Below are 26,030 nucleotides of genomic sequence, written 5' to 3' on the forward strand. Positions count from 1 at the left end.
TTTAACCACCTGCAAAAAAAAAAAAAAAAAAATCCACAACTGAGCATTTCAGCACATCGAATGCAATTTATGTAAACCATTGCGATCTTCTGTTAGAACGACAGTTATATAAAAAGCATACATAAATAAATCCCTGCCAAATGTCTGGTAATATTGAAATTGTTTTATTAAAGCAGCACTACTGTAAGAAAATTCAGCTGTGTAAACTTTGGAATATAGTTTATTCAGGTTTACAATGGGTAATAAAATATTTTGTAAATCTGTTTAATTTTACAAATTTTTATACCCCACAAATCCAATATGGGATAGTCAGAAAAACGTTTCAAATGGGACGATTATAATTTATTTATTTATTTTTTAACAGTTCGCCCAGTAGTTAGCAGTATCATCTGCAGCGCGGTGAATCCAGAACTTGGAAAACCTTTGGAGTTGATGTGTAAAATCCATTCCTTTTACCCTCGAGCTATAACTGTCAGGTGGTTGAAAACCAAGGAGCTTTTACCTGAATCTAACATCAGTAACACTTACAACTACGAAGACAAGATGCGCTATGAGGTCTGCAGTCGATATTCTTTAACACCGACTTTGGAAGATGAAGGGGAAAGATTTGTTTGTCGCGTGGAGCATGAAAGCCTCTCGCGGCCAATTGAATTGGAGCACATTTTACCATCATTAGGTGATGCGTTTGTTTTTGGTTTGTTTGTTTTTTTGTTTTGTTTTTTTTTTACAGTTTTTTGTCTTTATGGCTTTAATAATTGCAGCTGATGTGCCAGCCTGGTGCCTTAGTAACAATGTTCTGTGTTTGCTGAGCAGAAGACCTGGATTTGACTCCCAGACCCAGTTTCTGCTCATCATGCTGCTGACAAGGCTGCAGAAGCAGCAGTCCCTGCCCCCCTAGACGTGAGGGGAGTTCCAGCTCTGCTGACGCGCAGGAGGGAGGGGAGTGCTGTGACTTGTGGCCTTTACCCAGGATGCCTGCTGTGACCCCCCTGGGTTGTAAAAGGAGGAAGGTGGTGTCCTAAGCAGGAGAGACACTTCTGGTGGATGCAGATGAAAGCCTCTGAGGCTTTTGGCCTTCCCTCCTCTTCCCCGTCATAAAGAGCAGTGAATCGGGTTGGGACAGATTCCAGCTATGCTAAAAGCGCAGGTCTGGAGAGAGATAGGCGACTCGGGGGAAATAATACAGAAGGTTACATGACGCTACCTAGTTCCATAGCTTGTGATGATTTATAGTTGAAGTCGGCAAATAACTCTGCCCAGAAATATTTTTTTTGAGTCCTGAATTTGGGTGAATAAAGCCCATGGTGGAAATTATTTACAAACCACTATAAAAGAAAAAAGGATTAACATTTTTTTTTTTACATAAATTAAAACAGTACATATTAAATGAAAATTTTGAAAACCAGTTTAAGAGGACATTGAGAAGGCCTCTGGGGGCGTGAATTGTAATGGCCATTGCTGTTTAGATATATTTTCCAGAACTGAAGGGAGGCAGGAGGGGCAGTTAGGCTGGCAAAAGCTAGAACAGATGAGTATATTGCCTAATCAGTGAAGGCAGGGGATTCAACTTCCTTTAGCTATGTGATTTGAAAAGAGGGCTCTGAGAACTGCCATGACAAAGGGGAAAAAAAAACTGGTTTAGGGAAAAGGAGGCAGAAAAGAAGGCAGGTGCATTAAATCAAATACTTTTTGCTTGGTAATGGGCCAAAGGGAAAAGCCAAGGACGTGAGGGAGCGCGGTTTTCTGAGGAGGGAGTGTTCCAGGCACGAATGTGGGACCGGATGGAGGTGCATCCTAAAATACTTACTGATTCCACTCGAAACAGGACAGGTTGAGAGAGACTGGGGAAGACTTGCTTCTCCAAAAGGGCAGGAGTAAAAAGGAAGTGGAAAAGTACAGATTTGTTGTTTGATGTCTGTGCTGGGCAGAGGAATGGAAACGTTTAGTGAAGGACAGAATACCTTGAAGCCAGTGGGGCTGCAGGATCCCAGGTAACATGGTTTCACAAGAGCAAAGTCATGCCAAACAAATTAATAGATTTCTTTGATTTGACTAGAGTAAGAGATTGCAGGGTGCAGTTGGTGTGGCTCATCTGAATTTTAGCAAGGCCTCTGATACTGTTCCCCACAGACTGCCGAGCAAGCCAGCCAGCCGGGGTGAAAAGTCGGGTTCAGTTACAGGACTGAGAGAGTGGTGGTCAGTGGGGTTCACGCTGAAGGGAATGACCAGTGGGGTGCCACAGGGCTCTTGAATGTCTCCATTAGTGGCCTTGTGAAGCGGGACAAAAATGCAGCTGCTTGCAGCAGATATGAAAATTTGCAAGAGGAGAGTAGATATGCTGTGGGAGAGATCAGATGAAAAAATCAAAACCGTGGTTAAGGCTTTGGCAGCTATGCTTGTAATAATAATAAAAAAAAAATCATAGAATAAAAGACTCGAGGATAAGGGGTTATCGTTTGAAGACAGAAGGGAGAGGAAGTCCCAGAGGAATATGCAAAACAGTTTTTCCACTGAGAGGGGTGGGGGCAGACTTGAAACAGATTTCCAACACGAATGGGACAAATGGGAAGAGTGAGTAAAACCCAAGTCAGATAAACAGCAGATCCTCGGTAAAGCTGCCGCTTTCATGGTCTCGGTGCCATTGAAAGGAATCCATTTACGGCAGAACTGTTTGGCGATTGGATGGTGCACGGAACTAACTTTCATATATCTTTTTGTACTTTCCACAACAGCAATGGCCCCGCAGGTTGGTGCTATTTGGTGCAGCTCTCCGGCACCCGAAGCAGGAAAGGATCTGACCCTGTCGTGCGTCATCCAGAAGTACTTCCCAAGGCAGATCCAAGTGGAGTGGTACAAAGGCCACACCAGGGTAGCGAAGGAGGACGTACGCCATGAGGAAAGGTTTGAGGGCTGCACTTTCTACATGATGTCCAGCATGACCTTTCAACCCGTTAGAGATGATCACCATACTGAATTTAGAATAGAAGTTTGTCATTCCACTATATCTACAAAGCCTATAGCACGGACATTTATACTGAAGTTTCCAGGTAAAGAAGTCTCTAGAATTTTTATTTTTTTTTTAAATGTCAGCTGTTATTTTTAGTAGTGCACAAAGGTAATCATGTGCAAAAAAAAGTCGGTATAAGTTACACTACATTTCCACTTTGAAAAGTATCCCACCAAATCTGCACAAGTTTGTTTAAAAACAAACAAACAAAAAAAACAACAACAACAACTTGCTAAATTGTTCATGAAAACACATGTATGTACTTTTAAAATCCAAGGTGATGCAGGTTAAAAATGTTGATCTGTTTTGTTCAATCTGCTGTTTAATGCAGTGTTTAACATAAGGTGGATTTTAAAAAGCCCGCCGCACGCATCCATGAGAGGGCGAGAGGATGTTGGGCTTGCACGGGCCGAGCAGATTTTAAAAAGCCTCCAAGGATGTGCGAGCTCTGGGGGATACGTGCGGATCTTGGAATTTTCCAAAGGGGCATAATCATGGTCTGGGCAGGGCATGGGGCGGGGGGGGGGGGGGGGGGGGGTGTTCGGGGGCCACGTACCTGAGATCGTGCGTGGAAATACTTTAAAATGTGTCCCAGCACGCACTGCGGTCCCTCGCTGCGTAACTTTACCTCTGCTACGGCTGACGTGTAAGGGATAAAATAAAGAAAAGCAGTGGGGGTTTTAAAGGGGCGGGGCTAACGGGGGGGGGGGGGGAGGAAGGCTAATAAACTAAGGGCACTTGGAAGACCTGTGTCTTAGCTGGGCGAACTGGGAACGAGCTGGTTTTAGTGGCAATGTCAGCGCACATCCCTTTTAAACTTCCCCCGAATACGCAGTTGATGCAGGATTTGCATACGGGCCAGCCTGTTCTATAATATGCGCGCATATGCAGGCGTATGTTGTAAAATGGCCACGTCCCTGGGCGTGGGAAGTCGCGTGCGCCCACGCGCCAGTTTTAAAAATTCGCCCGATCAGCTGAGGGAATTTATGGGACACAAGCCACGACTGCATCTTACGTCTTTGGTTGGGGGTATGGAAGTTGTCTTACGTCTCAGCCTAAAGATGTTTTTTGTTTTCCTTTTCCATTTCGCTCCCTTCCCCCTCTTTTTTTCTTTTTTTTTTTTAAATTCTTTTTTTGGACTTCAGTTTCTCAAGGCCTAATAAGGTAATTCATGATTTTTCTTTTGTGTTTTTTTATTTAATTAATCCCCTGGATATATTTCTTTCTAACATTATAAATGTTAGTCTTAAATGATTGAAAATGTATAAATAATAATAATAAAAAAAAAAGCCAAAAGTATGTGTATGAGTCCCAAACCCCTCTTTATCTCTGCTTGGCTTGGGTAAACCCGGGTGTGACCACGACGTACACGCCTGAGTATACGCGCAATGGGCCTGATTTTTAAAAGCATTTACTTGAGTAAAACTGGGCTTTATTCGAGTAAATGCACTTTACTCGAGTAAGTGGGTTTTTGAAAATTGCTACAATATATGCCATTGAATTGTCCATAGGATTTACTCACATAAATGCACTTTACGTGAGTAAATAGTGTTTGAAAATTGCTACAATAGTAGTTACATTTATGCACATAACTCCTTTTGAAAATGACCCCCAATGAGTATACAGGCAATTTTGCAAAAGACATTTTTTTGTTTTGTTTTAAACCCACAGAAGTCCCTGTATGAAAATTACTTCCTATGTACAAATAAACTTTAACACACATTACATTTTGTCCTAGTGTTCCCTAAAAATTGTCAGAAGACTTGTACTTCTATAGTTTTAATATGTAAAGTCCTGAATCAATTTGGTGCTTTGTGTTTCTAGGGATTCTGTTGGCTTGGACAGATGGTGCAGAAGTTCCTAAATTATATGATTTATATATGCAGCGCTGCACAAACACATAATGTCCCCCCGCCCCCCTACACACCCTCCCTCTCCCTCACCACCCCCTTCCAACTTATGGCTTCCTGATATTCAGTCACCACCTCCCCTTCCCTCGCCACCCCCTGCCCCCTTGTACAGTTCCTACCCCACCCCGCCTCCCCTATGCGCTTCATCCCCCACCCCTGCGCTACCCCCCACTTTTGTCGTCTCTTGTATATAATTAATTATGTCCAACTTGGTTAACCATATGTAATCTCATTTAATAACTGTGGCGCCCGTTGGCTCTACAGTAAAGTTGTCACCTTTTAACTTTCTATCCTTCCTCCATCTATCATTGTAATTTCCTTTCTCAGTTGTCTGTAAACCGACATGATGTTTTGGTTTTTTTTTTTTACGAATGCCGGTATATAAAAGTTATAAATAAATAAATAAATAAATAATGGGCAGGCAGTCCCTACTCCTTAGATCTTACAGTCCAGCCAAGACATACAATGAAACAAATAAGAGCCTTCGAATAAAATGATTGAGGATATTTGCGTATCATGAAATATGATGGGGATTTGTAACATTTAAAGGAGAACCCTGGTTATGTATGTTACTAGTCCAGGCTTTTCTTATTTGGTGTAAATATCATATGCCTATGTAAGAAACTGAAAAATGGACCATGTCTACATCAATAAATCTGTTGCATGTGCAGGAAGCTTTAAAATGTAAACACATGGGAGGCATTTAGTTATGAGCGAGGCCATAATTGCCAGGAACTAAGCTAGGTGTGTTTATATATAATTTAGATTCAGTGTTGATTATTTAGTAGAAAGAAGGGTACAATTTATAGAAGTCTGAAAAAGCGGGTTAACAGGTCACTTATCAATTGGTTAAAGCTGCAAGCACCAGGCACTGATCTATCTGCTTGACTCTTGAAGCTTTAACCAGTCTCTGTAGAAAAAGCCAGGATTGGGATGGGTGAATAATGGGTCACAGCAAGCACAGAACTTGTTTCCTCGATAGCCAATGTATTTGACCAGGAGAGAGAGACAGCCAGACACCTAAGGATCAACCCCTTTTGTACAATCTTCCATGAACCATATTGCACCTTTCTACACAGAAATAACCTCATGGAAACCTAAGAGTAATATGAAGGCAGCCTTTAAAACTGTGAATTAGAGAAAAGGTAAGAGAGCAGGTGGCTCTTAGCTTAATGTCTTTGGCAAGCCCAAAACATGCAGAGAGGTAGGATTAACATCTCTCTAGCTGCCAGCGTTCGGCCAAGGCACCGTAACGGCTGTAACCTGGTCCCACAAGCCAAAGATCTGACACCTCTCGCCCTAAAACAGACGTTGTACTGCTGAAGGCAAACCTTGACTGGCCTGCAGATTTATATTCTGTACTACACAGAAACCTGGGAACAATATGAAACCAGTACATCTAGAGAAGGGAAAACGTTTGAAAAGAACTAAATATTCATCCTTCTAACCCCCCCCCCTGTCTTTCAGGATGCCCCAAATTTTCGCCCTTCTGTCTGGATCCATTACAGCCTATGTATGGGCGTCCCTTAGCTGTGCAATGCTCGGTTGAGGGCTTTGAGCATAAAGAATTTGTAGCTACATGGATACAGAACGGAGAAGAATTAACCAAGGGAATACAAAATAATGGTCCCTTTTACACCTCGGAGGGATACAAATTGGCAAGTGTCTTAAATATCATGGCGACGGCAAGAAACTTTGAAAAAGAAATCATTTTTAAAGTGCACAATAAATGCACAAAACAGAACTTCCAGCACAGACTGGTGCTGCCTCTACCAGGTACAGTACACATACGTCTCTTGTTTGCATTTTTTTTTAAAATATGATAATTCTTCATTTTGAAAGCAAATTAAGACTCAATTGTATTTTCCCATTTTAAGTGGAGCTCACCCTTGGCTTTTGTATTTTCTGCAGGGCTGTAACACTTGTGGAGTTTGTGGCCCTCAACTAATGGTGGAGGGCACGGTTATAAAAGTGACTGATTTTGGAGATGAGCTGTGAATCTAGCAGTAGGAGAAATTGTGTTCTCTCTATCAGAGGGTTAGAGAGTTGCAGTATAATTGCATATAGCAGAGTAAGATATACTTCTCTTCTACAGCAGACAAGCAATGTGTGTCTGTATCTGTAAGAAACCATAGAGTGATTTTTCTCTTATAGCATGTGCAGAATGGCCAGTGGCTGAATGTGATGGGGGCAGCTTGCCTTCTCTGTGTAAAAGCCAGTTACTTTGTATTAATTCTGTGTGTGTGACTCTTGCCTAATTTCAGGGAAGATAATTTAAGCAGATGCTTGCAGCAGCATATACGTGCTGATATGGCCGTGTGTAGTCTTGTCATAGTATTTTATAACCCACATGTATCTCTTCCCTGCAACAGAAGTAGGTGTGTATGCTTATGTGCAAATATAATCTCCCATATAATAACTCTGCTTACCCTACCCTTTTTAGATTAATCTCTGTTAGTCATTAAACTATTGTAAAGCTTGTTGCTATGTTATGTTACACTGTGAATCGAGGTGATGTTGCTAACGTGCCCCGGTATATAAAAAAACCTTTAAATAAATAAATAAATAAATAAATATATGCAATGCATTGAACGCCCTTCCTACCTATTTTAAAATACACGTGTAGGTTTTGTGTGTGAAAGTAAAGTGTCAGAGTTTAGAGCAATAGACAAGACCCATCAGTCTTATTTCACTAGCTATTTTGGAATCTCGTGACAGAGATTGGAATGTTTTTGCCCCCCCTTTATCAATTTATAATTTGCAGTAGAGGTTTCATTCATAAATCGTGGAATGCCCATGCCCCATCCAGGCCAGTCTCACAACTCTACCCCTTTTTCGTAAAAAAAAAAAAAAAAGTTGTTCGCATACCTGGAGACACGCAGGTCCATTTTTTTTTTTTTTTTTTTAAATCTGCACAGCACGCTCCAGCCCGACTTCTGTGCCTATCTCCCAGCTTTTTCACGCGCTGGGCTGTTAAAATTCACCCCTATATGATGATGATTTTCTTATGCTTGATCCCGTTTCTGTAGGGCCAAACTGAGGTAGCTTATCTGACTGATGTACTTAAGCGAAAAAACAAAAATCCAAGTGTAATTATCAGTGTAGCGATATACGGCAACGTGTAGTCATGAGAGAGAAGAAGATAGAGGAAAAAAAAATGTGCATCTTCTAGTGAGGTTGGTTCTTAACTTGGTCTTCAGGACCACCAGCCATTCTAGTTTGTAGGATACCTACCGTGAATATGTAGGAGATATATTTGCATTTGGATCTTGTATTCATTGTGGCCACCCTGAACACCAGAATAGCAAGCTTTACCACCACTGTTCTATAGTATGGTATGAAAACACATGTAATAATAGTCATTGCTTTTTAATTACAACCTATCGAATGTTTTTTTTGCTGTTATGGGAAGACCTAGCACACAGCGTTTTTGGATGCGATGCTTGCTTTGATGTGTCAGAGAGAGAGACCCGATTAAGCATGCTCTGTTGGAACATGAAAACCGTTGAAAGGATGTCTCCCGTATTTGCTTCCGCCTAAGTTTCACTTTTACTGTTTTGCAGCCGTGAGCCCAGAGATATCGGAGATAACAATGAGCAAAGATGTCCCTAAATGTGGCGAGATTACACTGTCCTGCTCTGCGAGGGGATTTTCCCCTGGAAATATCAGAGTGCTGTGGAGCAGAGGGTGGTTTGACTATAGTGCGAGTGACTTTAGTCAGAGCCTGGTGCTCGAGCAAAACGGTTTGTACAGTATGAACACTAAACTTGTCATTAAGCCTGTGGAGAAAGAGGACGTTCAGTATTCGTGTGAGATTTGCCATCACCGGACCCAAACTGTCGAGGTTCGGAAATATACAATAAAGAGCAGCTGAGACTGAAAGGTCAGAGATGGTTATCGAATGTGCATTACTTGGTGCATATCCGTAAAAATTTGTTTTCGTTTTGTGGCACCAAACAGGTGAGTCTGAGGAAGGTCTTGACAGAAGTTGACCTGGAGCAAACATTTTGTTTTTTCAGTGCAATGTAGAACTCTGGTGTCAGAAAAGAAAGGTGTGCCAGAGTCCTGTTCTCAAGGGCATCCATGTGACTAACTCTTCTCATGCCGAAATAATCCACAAGCGCGATGGACAGAGACTAATCTGGCACATGCGTTCCCTCGTCTTGGGGCAGGATGCACTGAAGAGGATATGTGGATTTTTTATTTTTTTTTTACAATGTACTTATGTGCCCTGCATATTGATCTCATGTCTAGTTTTTTGCTTGTTGCATTTCTATATTTATAGACTGTATATTCTTTTGTGTTTGTATATTTTCAGTCTTATACTTGAAGACACAGGAGTAAAATATAGCAGCTGTTGCATAACCTTTGCCTCCCCTACTGCAGCAGCAACCTGATGATAGAAACCTGCGATGTGCAGATGCCGAGAAGGCGTTCGATAGGGTGCACTGGCCCTATCTTTTTAGGGTTTTAGAAAAGCTGGGAGTAGGACCCACGACTTGGATTCAGGCACTTTATAGCCAGCCGAGGGAGACTATTAGGGCGAATGGGGGCTGCTCAGATTTCTGCGAGGTGGGGAGAGCTCCAAGGCAGGGTTGCCTGCCGTCTCTTCTCCTATTCACATTAATCCCTAAAACAGTTTGCTGGAAAAGTAAGAGCAGACAGTTCGGTTAAAAGGGGTGAGCACTGGCGGGAAGTCGTGTAAGATGACGATGTTTTACCCTTTACAGACCCAGCAGTCTCTCTGAACGCACTTTGAGGAAATGAGAGCGGATGGGGCTGTCTCAGGTTTTTAAGTTAATGAGTGTAAATCAGAGGTATTAAACTTAACTTTAGATAAGGAGCAGGGTTTTGTCCTTTAAACGGGCTAAGGGGCACCTGAAATACTTAGGTGTGTGGTCGGGAGCAGAGCTGGAGAACTTAATATTCCTTAAGCTACGGCCCTTTGGGTGGCATCTGTATCTGAAGACGTGGAGAGATGGGATTGTGTTCCTTTGCCCTGGCTTGGGAGGATCCCACTAATCAAGGTGAACGTGCTGCCGTGGTTTTATTCCTCCCCCGCAAACACTCCCGATTCATATTCCTGGGCGTTTGTTGAAAATCTGGCAAGGGAAGCTTCTTGTTTTATTTGGAAGAGGAGAACACGACAGGTGGCGGGGGAGGTGCTTTGCCGACCCAAACGCCAGGGGGTAAATACCAAAGATTGCTTTGGACTATGCTGCCTCGCAGTTACGGGAAGTCTTGGAGTGACTTTATAAGAACATTAAGGACAAACTTTGGATAGATCTGGAAAGTGATATTTTGGGGGATTCCCTCCTTTGAGGACCACAGGTAGATCTAGGATTATGAGGCAGGGGGGGGGGGTCTCCCCGTTTACACGACTTCTCTTTTAGAGGTGGGGTGGCAATGTAGGAAATGCCTGGCAGAGGATAAACATTTTTTTTGGCATCGTGTGTCTTTTCTGTGTAGTAAAGCTTCCCCCCCGGGGGCAGGATATATCCACGGCTGTGTCATTTCGGAGAGCGGTTACTTCTTTTGAGGATGTGTGTCAGAGAAATCCATTGGAGGGGGGAGAAGGATGGGCTCTCTCGTTTTCAGCTATCGTCTTTTTGCACTCGGGGGGGGGGGGGCGGGGAGAGAGAGGAGGGGGTAATGGAAGATATGCAAAAGAGCAAAAACAATGTTCGAGGTTTTCTGTACTAGAGCTGATGGCATGAACAGAGTGACTTCCAAAATACATGAATTACTAATTGGGGAGGTCTGGGTGCAAACCAAAGGCATATCATAGCCGGGGGAGGGCTACAACAGAATGTGGAGAGTCCAGAATGGGATTTATGCTGCCAGTTGACAGGGAGGAGCTCCATTTCTTCCTTGGTACTGGAACATGGATATAAAATATTGTGTTTAACGCTGGCTAGGTTGGCTTAAGATTTATGCAGGTATATCTGAGAATTGTTAGTGTAAATGTGGAGGGGGGATGTGTGATTTTTATCACATTTAGTGGGAGTGCTTAAAAGTGGATGGTTATTTGGGATATGGTTATTGATGTGATAGCTGAGATCACAGTGTCCAGAGTGACCCGGGATCCCAAACTCTTTCTGATCACTGTGGACATGGATACTTTTACATGAGACGGCTGATATTACATAATCATAACAGGTGCTCGTTGTGAGTTAGCTTTCTTGGTGGCGCAAGGAGGTCGTCCCATAAAAAAAAAAGAAACTTGCATAGGAGACTGGCTTGAATGTTTAACCTGTATAAGCTGACTGCCTGTTTACATGATGAGATCCCACCTGGGCTCCTTGCATTTGTTGGAAGGAAGCTCAGAGTGCTACTTTGGGGTTTAAAGGAAGATCAGAGGTGAGTCAGACTTATAAACTCCTGTTCTGAGGGAGAGGGATGGCTGGGAAAGGAAGGGGGGAGCAAGGTGGATTTTGTGTTCCTTCTTGAGGGAAAGGTAACTGAAGGGGTGAAGATGTGCGGGTGGAAAAAAGCCAGACAGTGGATGTGGGGTTATTATGTTTCTTTTTTTTTTAATTTATATTCCGCTTTTCGCACTTTTTTCAGCACTTTAAAATGGATTACATTCAGGTATTGTAGGTATTTTCCTATCCCCAGAGGGCTTACCATCTAAGTTTAAAAGCTGTTTCTCTCTTATTGTTACAGATGTTGACATGTTTTGGCTGTATTATGATTGTGTGAATTTAATACCTTGTGACTGTGCATCATTAAAAAAAAAAAGCAAAAAAAGCAATGTACCATTTTAATCAGCATTCAAAATGGAATTAAGCATAATTAATAGATGGTGTGCCCACTCTTAGGCCTGGATTCATCATTCATCGCAGAATGATTAATCCTGCAAAAACAGGGGGGGGTGTGGGCCTGCGAAAGCCTGCAGCCTTCATACCACGGCGGTGCGCCGGCTGCCGACTTCCGCACCTATTAGCGCCACAGTGAAAGGTGGTGCTATTCGGTGTGCTGCTGCTGACGATAATGTTAGTAACATTATCGCCGACTTCGAAACCCCCGCCAACTCCACCCTTCCTGACTCCTCTCCTCATTTGCATTATATCGCATGCAAAAAGGCCCTAACGCACATTATAAAGCTTTAAAAAATAACCCCCTTAGCTTGCAAAAAAAAGTTTGGTGCATTGGCCGTTTTGTCAGCAGGGGCAAGAAGAGCGCAAGTTGTGTCAAACATGGTAGCATTGTAGGCCATGGCTGGGTGGGTTTTGGACACACGGTAGTGGCAGCAGACTAGAAGGGGTAGTCTGAGCCACAGTGAGTCTTTGCATCAGGGTCTGATGATAGTGAATGTGAGAAGGAATTGAAAGAATCCCAGGGCCAGTGGAGAAAAATGTTTACATTGCGCTGGCAGAAAGATGCTGCATGGGGTGGGTACCGTAAGTTATTTGCTGGGGGTGTCCCGGGGTGGAACATCACAGGCCACACAAGGGGATATTGTGGCCATTTTAGGTTGCAGTTTTCATAAGTACAGAGGACTAACATTTTTAGTAACTGGGCTGCTGTTTGGAGTCACCGTGCAAACGAGGGCTCATTTTGAAGCTCAGTAGAACTTTTTTTTTCAAGTTGATTAAAGTTAATAAATTGGATCTCATTTTAAAATGAGGGAAGTGTGAGATTTTCAATCTTATTTTTACATTTGACTTCTCTGGCAGTGAACTATGGATGTAACGGATAACATACCCTGCATTTGGTTAGGATACAAGGAAACAGATTTAAGAAATGCTCCGATTCTTAATGTGTGTAATTATACAGCCGTACACGATTCCCTATGGCATGTGGCAAGCTAGTAGTTTGCCAAAAGGTAAAAAAACTTTGTTCAGTAATTTGAAAGAGAGCTTTGAAGGTACCTTGTAGCATTCATATTGTAAAATGTCCAAAGATGATGCTTGCTTGATTACTGTGAGCAATACACTATTTTATTCCCAAGAACATTTAATTGATGATTTTGCATTTTTCTCTTTTTAATTTTGAAGCAAGATACATGGAATTCAGGAACGAGGCAGATTATTATGTCTTTAATTAGGATTTATAGCTTTTGGCTACATGCTTATATTTGAAAAAAAAAAGATGATTAATCTTAAAATGTGAGGGAGGTGCTGTAGAAATGGTTCTGAATGGCACTGTTGAGGAGAACTCTGTGCCCCACTATTTACCCCCCCCCCCCCCCCGTTATTCCATGCTGTCTGCAGGTGCAGCTAATAGCCAGTGAGTTATTAACTTTTTGCTTTTACCAATAATGTTCCTTACAAGAAATAGCTTCCCGTCTGCATATCTGAAGTGGCTTACAGACCAGGGGTGAAGTGGCTCTGTCACTGAACCCAATTCCCCTAAAATTACAACAATCCATTTTATTTATAGTATCTGCCAATTCCTGATATGCTCTATACCTATAACAAGCAGCTGACAGAACACTAGGTGGGGAGAAAAGTACATTTTATTTTCAGTTTAGTAAACTGTTCTTTAGATTAGGCATACAAGCTCATGTCATATTGCAAAACCTCCAAGCACAGGAGTGGGGAGCATTTATCTTATTTTTGGTTAGAGAGGCAGGTGAGCAAAAAAAACCCAAAAAAACAAAACCCACAAATAACCTGCGAAATAGCTCCATGGTATAAGCAGTCTTCACCATGCAGACCCATAGTGGTCTCACTTGTCTGAGCCTGCGAGGGACAAGTAAAATTGAATTCTAGCAAGATATAACTTGAAATAAAACTTATTGATCTCTTTGGATTAAATTTAAACACTTGGATGCATTGTTTTGTTTTTTTTATTATTTTTATAATAAAAGGTCAAATGAACACATTAAAAAAAAAAAATGCTAAAACCTCTCTCCTCCTGCCTGCCCCCATAAAATGTTCATGTTTTGGCAAATCTGTCTGCAGCAGGATGTAAACCTTAGTTTTATGTGAATACAAATAAGGCAGTGAAAACAAGAACTTAATAAATAAATAATTTAATGTTGTCCACGCAATGGACTCCGCCTGAAATGCTGCGTCAGTCCAGGGGGAGAGTTCACATCATTCCCATGGGTGTTAGATATCGAACCTTGTTTTATTTTAAGCTTAACTTGGTAACGATTCACTAGGGAGAAGATTCGAGGTACTGCAGCAGTCTGCAACCCTGTCCATATCATTGGCATATGTAAAAATTTGATCACCAGAGTACTCTATTTTTTAAAGGATTAGCTTTTAGTGAGATTTAACTGTTTCTAGAGTAATTTATTACATTATATTGTGCACTACACCTGCTTTTCCTATTTGCTATGTTGATCTTTAGAAGTAAACTTGTGTATTGAAGAAAAAAAAAAAGCATGATTAGATAACCTGTGCTAAAGCATTAGTGAAGTATTTGACTGACTCGTTTGTACACTTAAGGCTTGATTTTCTAAGCATTTTACGATCACAGAATAAGAACGTCTTGCTAAATCAGATCTTAAGTAACTGAGCCTGTAAAAGAAGTGGGGAAAGTGGTTACCGGAGTAACGATTTGATTCTTACAAATGACAATTCATCTCTCATATAAAACATTCTTCCAATTTTTTTTTTTTTTTAAGTATTACTGAAAAATAAAGGATTTTATTTTATCTGAAGTTTGTATTTCTGTACCCTAAATTTATCAGTTAATACCATGATTAACATCTGATGCAAGCTCCACCTACCACGGTTTATATTGTATTAATATAGTAGATGACTACAGCAAAAGCTCCAGCCTCCCCATTCAGTCTGCCCTATAATTCTGTTTTGCTAAGCCCAACACTCCTGCCAGCACAATATCCTTTACACAGGACACTGTCTGTCTCCTTGGTCCTGTAAGCATAAATTTATGTGCAAAGTTTAACGAAGCCTTTTCTATCTGAGCCAAAGTAAGATGGAAGAATAGCTCTGTTATAGAAGCAGAACGACTGAAATAGTTATTGCACAATCTACTTATGTTGTAAAACATTTGGCACTGCTGTCAGCCCATCCCTTCTACAAACATGAATGCATAGAAACGGTGCTTTCATTGGTGCACTCTTGACTGCATTGTCTGAAGAACAATTAGAGTTATCTGTTAAGATGAATTTCTAACTTTTAATTAAAGAAAAGAGACCGGTTCATTTCCCTGGAACACATGTGTTTTCATTGACTAAACTTAGAATATGTCTGCCTACTGCAACCGAAAGCAAAGGATTCGGCAGCCATCACCAATGACATGCCCTGCCGATTATTTATTTATTTATTTAGGGTTTTTATATACCGACATTCGATATACATATCCAATCAAGTCGATTACTGAAATGACTGCTTAATCCCTGCTCTAGCCAATCTCAGGTCTAGAGCAACGAGGCTGTGTGTTTTTCCAGATTGAAGGGGGTTCCAAATCTGTCCCTTACTATTAGGCATTAGTATCTCTACAGCCACTGTTTGTAACATCACAGTAGAGTAGGAGTGGAAAACGTCTGATGCTCCCCAGTGCAAGTTGGCATGAGTTTGAGAAAACTCCTGAGCTCTTGAGGTTCAGGATTCGTTGAGGCAGCTCTCATTAAGAGATGCTGGAGGCTGGTCTCTTCAGAGAGAGAGGGTGGCCAGACCTGCCTCTTGTTCTGGTGAGGTGGCTGGCGGTATCCAGGCCTTCAACATTAGGGGGTCTTGTCTTGGGATCCGAGAGTGAATTCCGGAGATTTTCATTGACGTAAGATCTTTAAAAAAAGGGGAACTAAGCCCCACACTCATTATTAGAAGAGGGATTTCTTTAGAGGAGATTTGAGAAAAAGGATGTTGCCTTTAAGGAAGAACTACCTACCAGGGAAAGGGTCTTAGGAATCAGCCAGAACCTCGTCTGCTTTTGACAGTTGGAAGAGAGAGACCGAGCTGCAGGGAGAGTGTACCTGACCCCAAGGGCCTGCAAGCTTGCTAGAGTTTTGAGTGTGATTTTTTTTTTTTGAACTTAACTTTAAGACTTTTCAGTATTAAAAGTGCACTGAGCCTTAGCCTACCTGCTGTGGATTTTTGTTTCCTGCCACCAAGTTTTACAGAAAGGGACTAGTTTGAACAACAGCTACTCCCAGAAGAAAAAACCTTTAAGGCCCTTGAAAGACTCTTTCCCCCCCTCCAGTGTAGGAAGAACCCTGGGAGCATGCGTGCGGCCCTGGCTGGTGGCTTCCCACCTGAGCCCCTCCACACCTGGGCAGGGGCTGTAGAGCCAAGCACACAGATGCTAATCTTAGAATGAAGCATCAGTTCTTTCAACTCTCCACTTACGGAACAGGTTCGGGGGGGGAATGGGATAGATTTTTGCTCCTGCTTACATTTGACAGTTAAATCAATTTTAGGGGCTGGTTAGTGTGTGATTTCTGTGAATTACAAATCTGCAATGTTTTAGTTACGGATCTGTTGTGCCACCTTAGAAACTGATACAACAGCATAGAACTGTCTTGAAATACTAAAACAAATACGATATTTGTAATGGATACAAATCCTAATAAATTACTCTAAATCCTGACTAATGGAAGAGTCCTGTGTTCTAAAAATAAAAAAACTCTATGAAATAAATGCTTAAGAGATTTGTAGAATAATCCCTACAGTAGTCGGCCATCTTGGATGGATGATCATACAAAGATTCCATGTTGAGGGGAACTAACGCCTCACCTTTCCCAACCATAAAAGGTCTATAATCTAAATATCCAGCAATACTCGTGTGGGCATTGCCTGAACATCCAGCTCCATGAGTTCCTGCATGTCCGCTCGCCATGGGGTAACCTGCACGGAGCGGCAGTTGCTACCAAATGCACTTCGCTGAGCAGGCTGGACGCACCTTTTGGTCTTTATCTGCTGTCACTTACTATGCTACGAAGTAGGAGTTTTAGTTATTTCTATACTTGCAGTCTGCCAGACAGACCCAGCTGCTTCCTTGATTCTGTCCTCTCAGTCTGATTGAAATGGCTCTCATTACTAGGAAGCCTCCTAGTTTTTTTTGTGTGTAGCCTGCCTCATCCACCTACATGTCCTAGTGGAAATGTAGTTATTACAGTACTTACCACCTATCAGAGAGACCCAGCTGCTAAAAGTCTATTTTACCATCACAACCTGCCAGACGAGCCCAGGAATGTGATTGCATCTGCTTCTATTAGGACTTCTAACATTTCATTTTAACCACATTTCCATTCTTTCTGGCAGCTCCAACACTGATTGTTGAAGCAGATCAGTACACTGCTCTTAACACTTTAAAGCAGGGGCTTCCCAAACCTGTTCTGGGGACCACACAGCCAGTCAGGTTTTCAGGATATCCACACTGAATATGCATGAGATATATTTGCATGTTATGAAGGCAGTGCATGCAAATTCTCTCATGCATATTCAGTGTGGATATCCTGAAAACCCAACTGGCTGGGGGGGGGGGGGGTGTCCCAGGACAGGATTGGGAACCATTGATCTAGAATGTTCTCCCCCCCCCCTTCTCTGCTTTGTTTGCAGTCCCTCCTTACATCTGGGAGAACCATTGATGGTACAGGGGCTATCAATTGCTTTAAAATTGACACTAGAAGGGTCAGATTGAGGGAGGGTAAACCACACTGATGTGAACTTTTATGGGAGAGGAGACGTGAAAAATTCTATCACCTTGTTAGTAACATGTCTAGAAACCACAAACATGATTGTCTACCCTTAATGTGATTTTACCCAAACCTGTATTGGAAAGAATTTTTTTTTTTTTTTTAAAGCTAACAAAGTTACTTTTTAATAACTATTTTTCAAACAAGCCATTCAAGTACAAACTCAAACTTAGAAAATCAAATCACTACATCAAAATATTTAGCCATAAAGCTAACACAAACAGAAAAAGAAATGGATTGTGATCACATTGGACCTGAAAAAGGAGGACCCAGGGAAATGTAGAGCTCATGTATATATAAGCACCACCTAAAAGTAAAAAAATAAATAAGAGCTATCACATCTAGAGCCAAAAATTACTTTGCAAATCCCAACAAGGTAGAAGCTCAGGTGATCATCCAAACTCTATGCTTTAACTGTAGCATGAAAAATGTAGGTATTTGATTCATATTTTATAACACACATAGAGGTAATGCTGTCTTAGCACCAAAAATTATTTCCATCTCTGCTGCATCCCTTGACACAAGTCAGAAAATCATGTGACCAAGAAAAGCAAATTCTTTATAACAAAAAAAGGCTTTAAAGTCAAATTACAGTCATGTTCTAAAGCAAATAATGCAAAAAGAGTGCTCAAGTGTCCATATTTTTAGACAAAGTGAAAATTGTTCACAGATATTCTCCTCCAGAACTACTCTATGCCTACTGAAGATCATTCCTTCATATAGAAAAAGAAATGCCCTAGTTAATAGGGAGAATAGTTTTTGTTTAAATCCTCAAGACCAGTAAATTATTTCCTCCATGCCTTCTGGAGATATTGGAAATTTAGGAAAATTGAGAAAACTCAGATTTAACTGTCTCTCCTGATGCTCTAGAAGACCTGAATACATAGAAATTTTATCTATAGCCAACTGGAAGAAGTTTCATAGGCTTTCCTAAAAAGCTGGGTCTTCAAAATTATAAGAACATGCCATACTGAGTCAGACCAAAGGTCCATCAAGCCCAGCATCCTGTTTCCAACAGTGGCCAATCCAGGCCATAAGAATCTGGCAAGTACCCAAAAGCTAAGTCTATTCCATGTTATTCCATTGCTAGTAATAGCAGTGGCTATTTTCTAAGTCAACTTAATTAATAGCAGGTAATGGACCTCTCCTCCAAGAACTTATCCGATCCTTTTTTAAACACTGCTATACTAACTGCACTAACCACATCCTCTGGCAACAAATTCCAGAGTTTAATTGTGTGTTGAGTAAAAAAGAACTTTCTCCGATTAGTTTTTAAATATGCCACATGCTAACTTCATGGAGTGCCCCCAGTCTATTATCCAAAAGAGTAAATAACTGATTCACATCTACCCATTCTAGACCTCTCATGATTTTAAACACCTCTATCATATCCCCCCCCTCAGCCGTCTCTTCTCCAAGCTGAAAAGTCCTAACCTCTTTAGTCTTTCCTCATAGGGGAGCTGTTCCATTCCCCTTATTTTGGTAGCCCTTCTCTGTACCTTCTCCATCGCAATTATATCTTTTTTGAGATGCGGCGACCAGAATTGTACACAGTATTCAAGGTGCGGTCTCACCATGGAGCGATACAGAGGCATTATGACATTTTCCGTTTTATTCACCATTCCCTTTCTAATAATTCCCAACATTCTGTTTGCTTTTTTGACTGCCGCAGCACACAACAGACGATTTTAATGTGTTATCCACTATGACACCTAGATCTCTTTCTTGGGTTGAGGCACCTAATATGGAACCTAACATTGTGTAACTATAGCATGGGTTATTTTTCCCTATATGCATCACCTTGCACTTATCCACATTAAATTTCATCTGCCATTTGGATGCCCAATTTTCCAGTCTCACAAGGTCTTCCTGCAATTTATCACTATCTGCTTGTGATTTAACTACTCTGAACAATTTTGTATCATCTGCAAATTTGATTACCTCACTCGTCGTATTTCTTTCCAGATCATTTATAAATATATTGAAAAGTAAGGGTCCCAATAAAGATCCCTGAGGCACTCCACTGTCCACTCCCTTCCACTGAGAAAATTGTCCATTTAATCCTACTCTCTGTTTCCTGTCTTTTAGCCAGTTTGCAATCCACGAAAGGACATCGCCACCTATCTCATGACTTTTTACTTGTCCTAGAAGCCTCTCATGAGGAACGTTATCAAATGCCTTCTGAAAATCCAAGTACACTACATCTACCGGTTCACCTTTATCCACATGTTTATTAACTCCTTCAAAAACGTGAAGCAGATTTGTGAGGCAAGACTTGCCTTGGGTAAAGCCATGCTGACTTTGTTCCATTAAACCATGTCTTTCTATATGTTCTGTGATTTTGATGTTTAGAACACTTTCCACTATTTTTCCTGGCACTGAAGTCAGGCTAACCGGTCTGTAGTTTCCTGGATCGCCAAATAATCACTGCAACTCTGTGGGAAGCTTGTTGCGAATTTTAGGAGCTGCATCCATTCCCTCTGAACCATGCTCACTTTTAAAGGTGCATTTAGGGTTGGAAATTCTCAGAAAGTCCCAGTACCTCTGGGTAAATTGGTATTTACCAAATGTAAATAGCTTTTTGAAATCGGCTTCCCTCTGTCCAATGATGGATTATTCTGGGAAGGTTGTCATCATGATTGTTGAGTTTATCAAAATTCTGAAGAGAGAGTGGGTATTAGCCTATGGACCTGAACATTAGTAGGGGAAGCACACAAGGATGAATGTTCGACTAGGGTGCCTAATAGTCTTCACTGGTCCATATAGAGAAAAAGATCCTGAGATGTTATATATATATATATATATATATAGATAACTAATCTTACAAATTGAAAAGGAATACATTAAGGAGGGTGGTTAAAATAATTTAATGATAATGAGTTTTAAAAACATTGGGGGCCTAAAACCCAGGTGATGCTATTGGGAGAGACATGATTTTACTATATGTTTTTAATTGTGGATCCTGTGGCATTTTCCCTTAATTCATTGTTAAATTATGAATTTTTGACTCTTTACTGTGTTAAAATACATTTTTTCATCTTTATCATAGTGTTGTCATGATCAGCCCATGAAACTATGAACCAAAAGAACTATGCAGGCAGTATAGACAATAGGGAAAACAAAGTGTTAAGTCTATCTATCTGTCTCCACACTGATGTACAAGATTGAACTAGTGCCGTTTACATATTACCCGACAGTGAAGTCATAAATGCTGGTTTGTGATTTTACTGCAGCATCAAGCAAAAGAAAAAAGGTATTTGTTTCACCACCCTACAATGCCAAGAATGAATGGCAAGGAGGGGCAACTGATCAACAAGTACTGAACATTAGAGGCAAGGTATCTTGTGAGACATTTAAATAGCTGAAAGGTGAAAAGTAAAAAGGTACATGAACCAAATCTTCAGAAGAAAAAAAAAAAAAAGTGCTCTAGATCTAGAACAAGAGATCATGGTATGAGGCACCAAGGGGATGTAGACTGAAGAAAAGCCTCAGGAAATCTCTCTTCATGGAAAGGTTGGCGAGTGCATGGAAGAGTGAAGGTGGAGACAAATGGTAACAGAATTCAAGAAAACGTGATAGGAACAGAGGATCCGTAGTTTGCAAAGTAAAAGGAAATCCAGAGATCAACTGGCGTCTATAGTATGCACCAGAGATGAAATTGGGCAGACTAGATGGGCCTTAAGGTCTTCATCTGTCATCATCTTTAATGTTTCTCTGTTTGCTTTTCTTAAATATTCGTGCCACCCCCCCCCCCCCCCAAATCACTTTCTAGTCTTTTAAAGTTTTGTCATGCTGTTTGCAAGCACTGATTTTAAAGTGGTTCAGAAGCAAGCAATGATCAGCAGTCAGTGCAGCTTTGCCAATAGTACATTGAAGAAGATGCAGCTATCTCTGGGCTCTCAAAACATGCCTTCACTTCTTTTAATAGCACAGCTTGCTCCAGGGCCGGAGATTCTGTATCTTGTTTCTCTCAAGTGTTGCTGAGTCAACTGCAGCACTCTGCACGTGACCATTTCTTAGTCCAGCCATTGCAGTCCACCAAAATCTTTGAAAATGCGTTATTTAGTCTCGTTACCACTGCAGATTTTCTTCCTGGTCATGCCTGGTCACTAACCTTGCACATTTCTGAACAGCAGCAAACTGCTTCCTCCCCCCCCCCCCCCCCCCCAACTGCATTGGAAGGTGAAAACTGCTGTTGGCCCTGACCTGGTACTTTTTAAAAAGAAAATCACTATGGGTTGTCACTTATTCCAGCTCAATGAATGAAAACCAATTTCAGATACCACCAGTAAGAAAAGCATACAGTGAATGTTTTGGGAGTATTTTTTTTTTTTTTAGTGATTAACAAGAGAATCAATTTTTATCACCTGCCCTGGTTGGTAGACATGCACTGGAGGCCAAGATTTGTCTCTTTTCAATAAACGATATTAAAGTTTCAACATGACAAAAGGAGAAGAGATTAACAATGCTGCTGCAGTGTATGACAATCACTAAACAGTTTTCCTGTTCATCCTGCCAGACCAGGGACATGTGAGATGTACCAAAGCTGTACTCATCCCGGTAGGATGTCTAGCGCTACCTCTAGAATAGCAAATTTAGTCTCCTTGCTCTCATAGAGGTGCGACCTATATAAATGTGAACATCTGTACTGATGCCCAAGTAGTGCCCTTGCAGAGAGTCACTGCTCGGTATTCTGCCAATGATGTTGCCTGCGCTTTTGTGGAATGAGCCCTTAGCCTCTCCGGGACCGTCTTGCTTTTCAGCAAATAAGCTGCGGCTATCATCTCCCTGATCCACCTGGTGAACAAGGCCTTGGACGCCATCTCTCCTCTCCTAGGGCCTGAGAACAGGACAAATAACTTGACTTCCTTTCAGGTATCTCAGAAGTGCCCTGCGAACATCAAAGAACCTCAGGACCATGTGCTTCTCTACACGCTCCACCTTCCTGAAGCCCGGCAGTGTGATGGCTTGATTGATATGGAATTCTAATATGACCTTCTGAAGGACCAGATTGTCACTTTCTCCTTTGAAAAAAGTAGGTAGGAGTCCCTTCAAGACGGGGCCTGTAACTCCAAGATCTTCTTTGCTGAGCAGACAGACACCACTATTACTGTTTTCAGCGTTGGGTCCTTCAGAGAGGTTTCCCTAATGGATTCAAATGGTGCCCTAGCCAGTGCTTTTAATAGGAGCTTTAGGTCCCATGGAGGCACATTGCTCTTCCATGGTGGTCTCACCTGCTGGCTCTCCTTAGGAACTGTACCACATCTGGGTGGGTGGCAACAGAGACTCCTCTAAATGGTCCTCTGAAGCAAGCAATTTCTGCTACTTTAGACTCTCAGGGTATTTACTGCCAGCCCCTTGTCCAGATTCTCCTGCAAAAATTATAGGATTGATATCATCTCCGCCTTCCTTGGAGCCAGCTTTCTACCTTCACACCGAACCTCAAAAATCCTCCATATGCAGCATATGTAAATAAGGTGGTCTTCTTTCTGGCCTTTAGTAGAGTAGAGATTACCTGACTCCAGTAACCCTTTCTGCTAAATTTCTCCCTTTCAATAGCTGACCATGAGTGAGAATCTCTGATTTTTCTGTGATCACCAGCCCTTGCCTGAGGAGTGTGGTTATTCCTCTGAATTTGATTGGTTCTGTCTGTCATCTTCATTCTTATCAGATCTGCATACCAGAGTCACCTCAGCCAATCTGCCGCGGGTAATACCACCCATCCAGGATGTTGCAAAATCTTTTTGATTACCTTGCTTAGCATTGGTCATGGGGCAGAATATATGCACCATCTGGTCTACCCCCCAGGTCTGGGACAACACATTTATCCCTTTGCCTCCCCATTAATTCCTCAGCCAAAGAAGAGAACCAACCTTGGTGTTTTTTCTTGTGTCCATCAGATGTCATTGGGTTGTTCCCCCATGACCTCTCTCTGAGTGCGAATGTCTCGTGTGCCAGCTCTCATTCTTTCTAGCTATCACCTGGGCATTATTCATCCCTGCTTTATGCACAGCTAAGAGGTCTAAAAGATTGCTTTTCTGCCATTTCCAGTATCAGGGTTGCACGTCTCATGCCCCCTTCTTTGTTCACAGAAGCCACTGCTGTGGCATTGTTGAATGGACTTGCACTGCCCTGTTCTGTAGCTGGGCCAAAGGATGTGCACCAGGGCTTCTTCTTGACCTCTGGTCCTGAACCCAGCAACTAGGTGTCACTCTTAAGGAATGACTGTGACCCCTTACCTTGGGGGCTCTGCCTCCACAGCACCCCCAGATGACCAGGGAGCGGGGCATGGCAGTGCACAGCAATCTGAGCCACTGGACTGGCTTAAATTTGTATTATTCTTATGCTTTTTCTAAAATTAGCATTTTCTACCTTGAAGCATCTATTATGTATCAAATTATGAAAAACCAAGCTATTAGCATGTTAACTCCAACTCCTGATGCATTTCTTTTCATCCCAGTGTTTTCCCTGCTGTTGGATTTCCTTTGGTTGCTTCTTTTCGTGGCTGATGCTTCAACAGGTTACCTTCTGGTAAGGTTCCCGCAAATGTGGCATCATTGTGACCCTGGGAGTTTGCCAGAGAAAGGACAGCGTTCCGCAGCAGCAGCTTCTCCGTGCATTATCTCATGAATGCCCTGGCGCCTGCTCTTTGCAATCTGCTGTTGATGAAGAGGGTCCTCTGCATGACACTGTTTCTGACACAGGTTAAAGAACGGCGTGCAGAACGCACACAGGCAATTGATCGAATGGCACGCTTAGCTCGGTCATCTGTGCACTTTGTTGCTAGGCATGACGTGTTATTAGTGCGATCGCCTGTTTGCATTTAGAGATTATGCACGCATTGGAACACCAGCGGTCAAAGGCTGACATATGTGAACAAGTTGGGCCAATGCTTTCAGCGTTCCCTCAGTTTGCCTTTGGTGAACAGGCAGCCATGAAAAATACATCTGTGATTAAGAGCTGCTTATTTCTTTTCTAACTAAAGCCAGTAGAAAAGAGAGACTTGTAAAATTGATCTGTGCTTTTTTTTCGATGCTGTGAGTTTTCTTGAGTGTCCAAAAGCCAAGACATACTAAGGAAAACCAAACCAAGCCAGGGTGCGAGTTGAAGGAGAGCATCTTCAAACACCTTACACTCACTGGAGTTGGGGGGCAAGGCCTGGAGGGACTGAACACATGTTACTGGGAAAAAAAAAAATCAAAAGTAATGGTACCCCTTCTATCTACTCACCCCTGAACATGTTTGTTTAATATTTCTATATTCCACTCTTCCCATCCATATTGCACAAAGTGGATTGCAATTGAAAACAAGTAACATTAATATTACACTAACACATGGCACAATAAAACACTACAATAATATTTCACTTCTCTTATCCCTATTCAGCTGTCACACCTGGAAAATATCACTATGCAAAAAGATATCTCTTGTTGAGTATACACTAAAAGGGGTCCTTTTTTTTTTTTAAATTAAAAGGCTCCTTAGCATTGTAGATTTGTGACAAAAAACAAACACAAAACAAAAACAAACAACCTTGGCAAACTGATCCTAAAATGGGGATAGATGTGGGAGCAGAGTTATAGTGGAAGAAAAAAGTTAGGAGCTAAGCATTGATTTTCAGCACTAAACTCCTAACTTAGGAACCTAAATATAGGCAAATGAATAGCAGACCTACATTTACACCCTGTTTTAAGATTCTAAATTTAGGTGAATTTCCAGCTGAAAAGCTAGAATCCCTAAGTTCAGCTGGAAATAGGCACTTTACTTAGACAATGTATCTTAGGAGCCTAAATGTAGATGCTCAATTTTTTTTATATCAGTCTTTTAGTGACTAACATATCACAAGCACAGCAAACATGTGTTAAAACACATGAATGTATGTCTTTAGAGGTGTAAAGTTTAGCATTAATGGTGGCCTTAACATAGATGCATGCTTTAATGCAAACCACGCTACATTTAAATGAGCTGCTTTGCACAATTTTGCATGTTAGCTCATTTAAACATATAGGGGTAGATTTTAAGAGACGCGCCAATTTTATAAACTTTCACATGGAGATGCGCATGATATAAAATACGATACCCACGTGCACATGCGTGGCTGATTTTTATATCGGTGTGTGCATGTGTGGGTGGGTGGAGTCTCGAGCACACAAGGGTGGGATTTTAAAATAAACATGTGGGGACGCGATCTAGCCATTCCCTGTTCCTTATCCCCCTTCCTACTCTGCCTCTCTTTTCCCCTCTCTGCCCTGATCCCTAAAACCCCATTTCTTATCTTTTTTTAAATTTTGGCACTTACTTCATCTGAATAGATGAAGTAAGTTCCAGATGCTGGCAGCTGGCCTGCACGCGCTTCCCCGCAACAGGACCTAATGGCCACTGTCCCGGTCGGCCCCTGCCCCACCCAGATCCCTCCCCCAGCCTGCCCCTTTCACAAAGGTCTGCACATCTGCAAGTGTAGAGAGACACACACACATGGCGGGGCAGTTGTGAAAAT

The 26,030-nt window shown here is 41.8% G+C and overlaps 1 protein-coding gene and 1 long non-coding RNA gene across 4 annotated transcripts in view; one reads left to right on the plus strand and one right to left on the minus strand.

The window, feature by feature from the left end:
• Window positions 1-13,508, plus strand: part of LOC115079292 (titin-like) — a 29,375-nt gene extending 15,867 nt beyond the window's left edge. Inside the window, exons 7-10 of one of the 2 annotated variants that reach the window (XM_029582690.1) lie at window positions 365-676; window positions 2,733-3,047; window positions 6,385-6,693; window positions 8,481-13,508. In XM_029582690.1, the coding sequence (XP_029438550.1) occupies window positions 365-676; window positions 2,733-3,047; window positions 6,385-6,693; window positions 8,481-8,791 (1,247 nt within the window). In that variant the 3' untranslated portion in view covers window positions 8,792-13,508. Of the gene's footprint in view, window positions 1-364; window positions 677-2,732; window positions 3,048-4,152; window positions 4,191-6,384; window positions 6,694-8,480 lie in introns of those variants that run through there. The other variant, XM_029582691.1, reaches the window with a different exon arrangement.
• Window positions 1-26,030, minus strand: part of LOC115079295 — a 160,288-nt gene that overhangs the window by 112,704 nt on the left and 21,554 nt on the right. The window lies entirely within an intron of this gene.

The sequence above is a fragment of the Rhinatrema bivittatum genome, chromosome 17 (genome assembly GCF_901001135.1).
Source record: "Rhinatrema bivittatum chromosome 17, aRhiBiv1.1, whole genome shotgun sequence".
Taxonomy (NCBI): domain Eukaryota; kingdom Metazoa; phylum Chordata; class Amphibia; order Gymnophiona; family Rhinatrematidae; genus Rhinatrema; species Rhinatrema bivittatum.